The sequence below is a fragment of the Sceloporus occidentalis genome, unplaced genomic scaffold (assembly GCF_023333645.1).
Source record: "Sceloporus occidentalis isolate IW3139 unplaced genomic scaffold, rSceOcc1.0.p SCAF_23, whole genome shotgun sequence".
Classification (NCBI taxonomy): Eukaryota; Metazoa; Chordata; class Lepidosauria; order Squamata; family Phrynosomatidae; genus Sceloporus; species Sceloporus occidentalis.
In genome coordinates this window covers 2,904,380-2,913,382 of record NW_028317003.1, presented here as the reverse complement: position 1 = coordinate 2,913,382, position 9,003 = coordinate 2,904,380, and the positions used below count along the sequence as shown (strand labels likewise).

The 9,003-nt window shown below is 37.4% G+C and overlaps 1 protein-coding gene across 2 annotated transcripts in view; it reads right to left on the bottom strand.

Moving 5' to 3' along the window:
• Nucleotides 1-1,207: 1,207 nt before the first annotated feature.
• The window catches only part of LOC149300687 (septin-7), a 31,271-nt gene continuing 23,475 nt past the window's right edge, over nucleotides 1,208-9,003 (bottom strand). The window contains exons 8-13 of one of the 2 annotated variants that reach the window (XM_089484935.1): nucleotides 7,661-7,712; nucleotides 6,710-6,835; nucleotides 5,174-5,194; nucleotides 2,927-3,062; nucleotides 2,187-2,326; nucleotides 1,208-1,247 (exon numbers count right to left, since the gene is read on the bottom strand). In XM_089484935.1, coding sequence (XP_089341061.1) covers nucleotides 1,208-1,247; nucleotides 2,187-2,326; nucleotides 2,927-3,062; nucleotides 5,174-5,194; nucleotides 6,710-6,835; nucleotides 7,661-7,712 — 515 coding nt within the window. The remainder of the gene's footprint in view (nucleotides 1,248-2,186; nucleotides 2,327-2,926; nucleotides 3,063-5,173; nucleotides 5,195-6,709; nucleotides 6,836-7,660; nucleotides 7,713-9,003) is intronic. The other variant, XM_089484934.1, reaches the window with a different exon arrangement.

Sequence of the window (9,003 nt, the reverse complement as noted above, 5' to 3'; positions counted from 1 at the left end):
TGGACGTGCACTGAAATAGCAGAGGGTTGCATGCTTTAAAGTGCAATGATATCTGGAATGTGCCTTTAAAGCATGCAACACAAACTATAGTATTCTATAAAAGGAAAAAAAAGTCTGAGAGTTCCCAGTGAGCAATAACAGAATACAAATCCACGGAAGTTATTACATCACAACATTTTTTATTATGTGACTTTGTACAATACAAACAAAAATACAGAAATGCAGTATATGAATACAGCTAAATGCAAAATTGTGATGTTCCTCTCCTTGCAAGATCATTATTTCTGTTTCTACCAAACCATAAAACAGATTGCACAATAGGGTAGGAACAGACTGGCTGTTAATTTTACCAAGAAATGACCAATATAAATGCATCATTCCTGCTGCATTATCACAAAACTTAGGGAAGGATTTAAAAAGATGGAAAAAAAAAAGTTTTACTCACTGGTTCCTACTTTAAAGAAAAGCTATATTTTAATTCAGTAGGACCAATTTTTGGAAAAAAAATATCTAAGGTAAATGTTATTACAAAAGGAAGCAGTAATTAGATTCTCCTGGCTAAAGTTACTAAATGGAAATAGTATATATTTCTTAAAGAATTCCCCAACACAAAAGGGTGGTTCTAAATTTAAAATGATAAAAAAACAAACAAACAAAAAAAAACGCTTTTCTGTGCACTGTAAGCCTATGTTCCCATGTGTAGTTTTAAACAATGGAAGTGTCAAAATTAGGGGAAAATGTAAATTACAATAAACCGTATGTATGGAAGTCTTGTAATACATGTGCGCTAGTGAGAAGATGCAACAGATCTATGGCATGTTTTTAACTCTTCATTATAAGCCAGAGTCCTTGTGTTGTAGATTTTCCTGCTACCAGCCACCAGATCATGGTTATACAACAGTAAAATGCTTTATCTTGTTTTTCAAATGAAGACATCAGTTTAAAAAAAAAAAAAAAAAAGGAGGAAGGAGAAAAGGGAGAAAGTTACTTGAAGCGTATAGTTCTTCAGGTATGCAAAACCTCAAACAATTCAAGGCACCTCCACCAAAAAATAAAAAGGGGGAAAAAAGTAAAGAAAAAAGCTCATGCCATTTAATCCAACATTTAAGGATGCATCTGGTTTCAACAGTGGCTGAATGGCTCCAACGAACACTGATGTCTGGGCTGGCAAGTTGGCAACTGATAAGAGTGCAGTGGTTAAACAATTCTAGAATATCTTCCCTTTCTTCTTGTTTTTCTCCAAAGTTCTAAGGAAAGGAAGAGGAAAAAGTCACAATTGCATACAAGCTAAACTCCCACACTTTTTTCGGTAAAAAAATATTTTAAAATAAACCTGTCAGGGTATCCATCCAACCGTAAAATCCAGAAGAATTGTGCCTATTCATATATTTCACCTTTAATGGCATGTTTGATGTAGAAACCATGATAAACACTGCTAAATCTACCCATTTTATTTGCCATTCTTGATGAATTGTTTTTTTTTTTTTTTTTTTAGTTACTCCCTTTTTTTTGTAGTTATTTTGGAAATTATCCTGTTGTCAACCTTCTGGCTTCAAGTCATGTTCTTTTATTGTACTTTCTGATGGAGGGGGGAAAAAAACCTTCCTATTGAAGGTAAAAGCTTTTACATTTTTACTATACAAAAGAAAATGTGTGTGTTTGAATGCTAATTATGCAGACATGATCATCTGTGCAAATATTTGTGGAGGGAAAAAAAGGTTTACCATTAGTCTATTTTCAGGTATATCTGTTTACCTGATAGCAAATAACCTTTGTGTTGCTATGGAGATGATTATTTCATTTTTAAAACTGTCAACGCATTGATTCCCTTAGCTATGTTGCTATGACAACGGTTATCCTTAGTTCTATAAAAGAAAGCTGCTTCTTAGCAGTTATGTGTGTGCAAATCTCTGTAAAAGAGTACTATTTAAGAAAAAAACCTAAATTATGTAGCTGGGTCAGCTGCTGTTGGCAGTTTATCACCTGCCTTGTCAAGAGTGGAGGAGCACAAGTTTCAGCTAAACCATCTCAAACTTCTACAACTGGCCAACTCGCCCCCTTGGGTTTGTTTTGGTTGAAGAGAAGATTGGCTCAGGTAGAAAATGGCTCGACAAGCAGTGCCATCACCTCCAGAAAACTGATAAAATGACATTAAAAGCCGGTAGTTAAGTAAATATTTCAGTTACCTGGAAGAGTTCTGCTGTTCCAGTATACGCTGTTGAGTTTCCCAGTTTAATTTCTCCTCCTCAAACTGACGTCTCTTCTCCTCCAATTCTTTGTGCTGAGCCTCCAGATTCTTTTTCATCTGTTCATGGCGTCTCTGAAGCTGCAATGAACAGAGGACAAATTGTGCTATCAGTACAAACATGAAATGGTTTTATTTATTTTTTTAAGTGAAGTTTAACTTTTTGAGACTGGCGGTATTAAAGTAAAAAAATAAAAATAAAAATGTAAATATGCTAAATCTGTGCATTAACAGTCACTGTGCAGCAGACACGAGTTGAATATATACCACAAACTCCATTTAAATAACGTTCTTGGCATCATATTACCCTCAAATAATGCCACAAAGGGTTACACTAAGGCAACATGTTAGTAATGGTAAACTGCTATTTAGAACCAGGAAAATTGTACAAATTCTCTTTTACAGAACGCTATATTTGAAAACATAAAGAAGTCTCCGTGCCCTGATACGATATCGGGCACAGATAATGGCCACTTTTTATAACCATACTCTTCAGTCCCTGCAGTGTCTTGGTAGACCCCAGCTCACGTTGATAAGAAGTAACTCTTCCTCACTACAAGGGCTCTAACTTCAGGGACTTACTATTTCAAAATTGTCTTTCACCTGCATGTGTAATTTGTTGCGCAAGGAGTAAATAAAATTTGAAATGATCCACTGGGACTAAGTTGAGAAAGGCATTACCTCTGCTTCAGAGTCCTTAAGTTTCTGAACCTTTTCTTTAACCTTCATTTCAAAGACTTGCTCCATTTCCATCTCCATTTTCTTCATCTTGGTCACATGTTCCCTTCTTTCCTCTTCCATTTGAGCCAGAGGGCTCCTACAAGCAGAGAAAAAGACAAAAAGTTTAAAAAAATGCAATTCCTTAAAAATATGCAGAAAAAATGAACTATTCCGTAAACCACCAGAATTCTCCCAAAACATGCAAAATAGTGAGCAATGTGAACAACTGGAGAAGAAATGACAATGTGATTCTGTGCAGTCTTCCATCCAAAAATCAGATCACTAATCAAAATTTCATTAATATATATGTTAAACAGGAACAGTTCTAGAGAAAAGTGAAAAATAAGAAACAAATCAACAAGAAAAGCCCCACCGGTTGTGATGCCAATAGCTAGAAATTTTGCATTTTGTTCCTTAAGTGCTCCAGCCCAACCATTGAAGAATATCTCCATACAGCCATTGAACGTAAGAGCTCATTGATTTTATACACAGCCATAACATTATGACCACCTGCCTGGGTTCCCCCCTTTTGCCGCCTAAACAGCCTTGCCCCTTCGAGGCATGGACTCCACTAGACCTCTGAAGGTGTGCTGTGGCATCTGACAGCAAAACGTTAGCAACAGATACTTTAAGACCTGTAAGTTGCGAGGTGCGGCCTCCGTGGAAGAATCCTGGTACCATGTGTTCTCCAGGTAAAGGACACACGCACACGGCCATCCATGTTATGTAAAAGAAAATGTGATTCATCAGACCAGGCCACATTCTTCCATTGCTCTGTGGTCCAGTTCTTATGCGTATGTGCCCATTGTAGAAGCTTTTGGCATTGGACAGGGGTCACCATCGGCACCATAACTGGTCTGTGGCTATGCAGCCCCATACGCAACAAACATTGATGCACTGTGTGTTCCGACACCTTTCTATCAAAACCAGCATTAACTTTTTCAGTAATTTGAGCTACAGTAGCTTGTCTGTTGGATTGGACCACACGGGCCAGCCTTTGTCTACCACATGCATCATTGAGCTTTGGACGCCCATGAACCGTCTGTTCACGGTTTTCCTTCCTTGGACTGCTTTTGATAGGTACTGACCACTCCACACTCCAGGAACCATGCAGAGCTGCAGTTTTGGTGATGCTCTGACCCAGTCGTCTAGCCATCCCAATTTGGAGCTTGTCAAAGTCGTTCAGATCCTTGCGCCTCTTTCCTGCTTCTAACACACCAACTGACAGGTGCCATGATAACAAGATTATCAGTGTTATTCACCTCATCTGTCAGTGGTCATAATGTAATGGCTGTTCGGTGTCTAGCACGATGAGTTCGGGAATCAGGAAAGGATTTTAATCTGCCCTTTTATGAATGTATCCACAACAATTTAAAAAGTCCAACTCGGGCATTTCTATACAATGTTCATAAGGAAGCTTGTTAGAAGAAAGAAAGATCATAGCACATAATATCAAATTATTCAGAAGTTTTGTATTTAAACCACAACTTAAATACACTGAGCCAAGTAGCCAATTCTCCTAGATTTCTAAATTGTGTTTTATATAGATCTCCATGAGTATAACTATCTGGCTCCTACAAACGCCATGCTAGTCCCCATCATGTGTGTGTCCACATAAATGTATATACAGATTAGTTGCAAGCAAATCAGTGCTCCTTCTTAAATTTCTAGAATTATTACACAAAACACGTATGAGAAATGAGCACAGTAGCTTCTAGATATCCACGTGTAAGGGGAATGAAGTTTATATTACAAATAAAAGTAGGACCAGTTATTGAGATCTTTGCTGCAAGCTAAATGGGCGAGTTAAGGAAGATGATCGCCAGTGCCCACAAAAGTGGGAAATTAGGGCTGAGCTGTTCGGTAACAAAGGCACAGATTTTGCAATACAAATCATATCATTACACTAACGCTTCAGAACTACTTCACCTTGTCCCAAGACAAACAAAGTCAAGTGACCGAAACATTTGTCCTAGATAACACACACAAATTTATATATAAAGTCACACAGATTCAGAAAAGGAAGGGGTCAGGTCATCCATTCCATGTGGCAAGAGGAATTCATGCATAACTTCATAAAGAGAATTTAACTTTTCATAAAAGCCAGTAAACATCTATGGAAAAATATTTACTGTTCATTGCCGATGGGGTAAGAGGAAGCAAGATATTTGGCAAAAAAAAAAAAATGAATTAGAAAGGACCACTTACATGCCTTCAACTGTGTCAAATCTAAAAAACAAACAAACAAAAACACAATACAAAGACTTAGCATGCTTAAATTAAATATAAAGCAATCAAATTAAGAGCTTTGTGCATTTATGACTCCAAGAGTGAAGCAAGAATTTAAAAGGAACGTGCATATATTTTTTAAAAAAAAAAAAAATAAGGATTTTTCAGAAAAGCATTTGGTTATAAAGCCAGCCACATATCAGCTACCAACATCTACCAGACAAGGCAAAAGGTGCTGGTAATGTACTGGTGACAACTCCATCAGCATGCATGCATTAGGAAATCGGAATATTTAACATGCCTGCGTTAATAACAATTCAAATAATCTGATTGAAAGGGAGTATACATTAAGGACCTTTTATGCAACTGTGTGAAAGGTACGTTTTTCTAAAATACTTTGTGCCCTCACCCCTGATGCCCCCAGCTAGTGTTTCTATGAATAGCACCGAGACCTTCACGTTTTCATATTTCTCTTATTATATGACTGCATGTCATATAATGAGATTAATGTCTACAATCTGGAGCCTATCTTTAAAAACACAGTATATTAATGGATACCATTCACCGTGTATGCATTTTACGCAGCACTTGAAAGTACAGAAAAATAGATGCATTATGATCCCTACTGTAGATGTCAAGATAGTAGATCACAGGAGTCACTAACAGGATCTCTCTGAAATGTGTCACAGCTGTAGCTGTGAAAAACACAACTTCACGTGAATACAGCTCGACGTCAAAACTTTGCAAATCGAACTCTGAGTCTGGTACAAAAAAAAAAAAAAAAAGTTGTTTCCTGCTAAACCTCTGACTTTCACAGTTTTCCCTAAAAACAATAAGCGCCTTCCCAAATGCAAAAGTGAAAGCATTCCCGATGAAGCAATACTCTGAACTCTATCTGGCCTCAACACCAAATCTATAACAGATCTCAGAGAAAACATACCATTCATCAGGCTCAGCTACACAATCCATTTAAAGCTGATCAGGCATACCTAAGACCTTATGAACTACAAACCTACCCTCTAGGACTTCATTGCAGTGCAGGACAGGTGCAGTGAACGTCTCATGGGCAAATTTTGGATTTTTTTAATTCTTATTTTTAATTCCTTCTGCAACTGCTAGGACAGTACTATTTTGATAATCTAAATACACAAATGTATGAAGGTAGATCAAAGAAAAGAACCTAAACACTGCAAAGTGTAATCTAACTTGGGTGACTGCAACTTAATAGACAGTATTTTGGAAAGTCTGAATGGGAATGACCAATACTGCAAAACTAACAGGTGATACAAATAATAAAAAAGAATGTACATAAACAAACAGGTTTTTGTGGCCAATTTTTACCAAATTATGCAAATGACGCAATAGCGGAAGGTGGAATGAGACCATGACTGAAAGGGATAACACATATAGTGAAAAGTCCGAGGGAAAGGAGAAGTGAAATGACCCAGAGAGGATGTTAAACAGGCAATACAAAGAGAACAGAGGTCACGAACATAACCCCTGTGAGACACTCACTTTGTTAATTGTCCCTTGTTTTTGTTGTTGTCCACTCCATTATAGGTCACGGCTGCCAGCTTTCTGCTCCTGTAGTTCTCGTAATGTACGTTATTGGTGACATCCTTGAGATCCTGCATGTGAGTTCTGAGAGCAAAGTAAACAGAAGGGACATGATCAATCGGCTGCATCAACAGGCCTTGTCCTGAAAGCTTATGTAATCTTTACAATTTTTTTTTTCTATGCTGGCCCAATAAAAGGTATTAACGTTGACTAAAGACTCCACCCAAATACAGATCTGTATAGGGCCCAACAACCAAAGGTTTGCCCAAGGGCTCCTTTAAAATGAAATGCGGCTCTATTGGGGATCCGCGAGTGGTTTGCATTCGTTTTCCATATATTGTGTTTTTCTCTAACGCACTTAAAATGGAAGTTCCGCAGAAAATAATATTTTTCTCATTGAGCATAACATACAGTATACAGTAATCTAGGTTAGTATTGACAAAAACCTGGTTTTACATAATTTTGATCCACACTTCCTTTATCTGCAGTCATGTGATATTTTAGTTGACCTATACTGCTCAAACCCCACACTAAGCTGATCCTTTACGGCTATGCTAATGTAGTCCATTCCATCAAAGACTTTAGCCAGAGCATCCGGCTGATAATTAAGACAGAGTCATTCTACTTTTTAATGCGCTAGTGGAATGGCATTTACGGTGTACCAGGTTATCACACTTTGCAGCGCCCTCGGCCAAAATGAAATACGACAAGGTTTCCTGTACTAGAAGCACTTCATATTGAATCAAGAATAACCACACAGGTGGTGTCGGTGAGTGCAACAAGAACTTGCAAGTTTTCTCTTCAAACATATGACATGCCGTAGGCAAATACCAGAACCGTCTCATTTGGCGTTGTGTAGCCTTTTAAACGTAGCACAGATACTTTTACAGATAAAAGGTTCTTGCTTACCTTATCAACATGTTCCGTAGAATAGTGAAATCACAATGCTCGCTATTTTCAACTGTTACAAAAAAGGGAAAACATAGCACCTGACGTTAATATAAAAGCATGCATTTTCAGTCACATTTAAAACTTTCATAAACTGTAAATGGTGTAGATTTGAAACAGTAATTTGTAGCAAAGGTGTGTTATAATAGTACAGACTAAGCAAATGCTGGCATTAGTGAAACAAAAACAATTAGTGCTCTGTAGAAGGATTCATTATTTTGGCATAAAAGGTAATGATAAAGCTGTTTTTGGAATTATTGAATATATACAAAGTAAAAAATGGTTAATATCGCTAACGGCATTGAATCAGCTTCCATTAGGAATTTTTGATCATGTTGAAGAAGCTTGTTGGTTGCTGAAATGTACAAAGATTTAATAATTTACTGCATGGAAATATATACATTCATTTTTTATTAGACTTTGCTGCAACTTCCCTGCCATGAGAGCAGCTTGATGTCCATTCTGATTAACCAAGTTTGTTTGCCAATATAGTAATGGTTGTAGGCAGCTATTTAAAAACTATTCCTCACTATGCAGTAAGCAGGTATTTTAGATATAAGCAAAAAAGCAGATATTAAGGGTAGCGAAGAAACATGGCTGGTTTATAAGCATCACACAAATCGCCCTAGAGCCAAGGGTGAGGAGCAAACCAAGCAGGATCTGCCGGACATCTGCTTCTACGACATGAAGATTGCATTCTCAGGAAACAGCTTCACATTTTTCTACACAGATTAATAAACTCTTGGCCAGGGACATGTCACATAGTTCTCAATCACCACGAGACAGTACAAAAAAACCCCCAAAAAACTACAAAGTAATGTTTTTTTGTACTGTCTCGTACCGAGGACTATTTATACGTTCTGCTAGTTGCTTTCATATTAGATACTTTTATATTGTAAAAATATGTTTTACTGACACTACCCTCTTTTAATTTTTATGTTTGATGGTGGAGCTTTGCCTCTGAAATACATAGTTAACCTTTGAGCTGAATATACTGGGCCTTTTATTTCTCTGTCTAGGCTTCCTGGTTTATCAGACACGATTGTGTTTTTGATTTACATGTTTTCCTTTGTTTCCTTATGTTATTGCTGCTTAGTTGATATCCTTTAAGAGGATTACTACCCCTTGTAGTACGGTAATTACGCAGCGTGTAGAGTGTGGGTAAGCGCACCACTTCACTTTCTTTTTTGTTCTTTATTTCTTGGTTCTAGAGGCACAGAATACTTTTTCAGTTGTGTGTGTGTGTGTGTATACACAAACACCCCCCCCCCCCCAAAAAAACACGTCTCATCACTCCTTAGTAC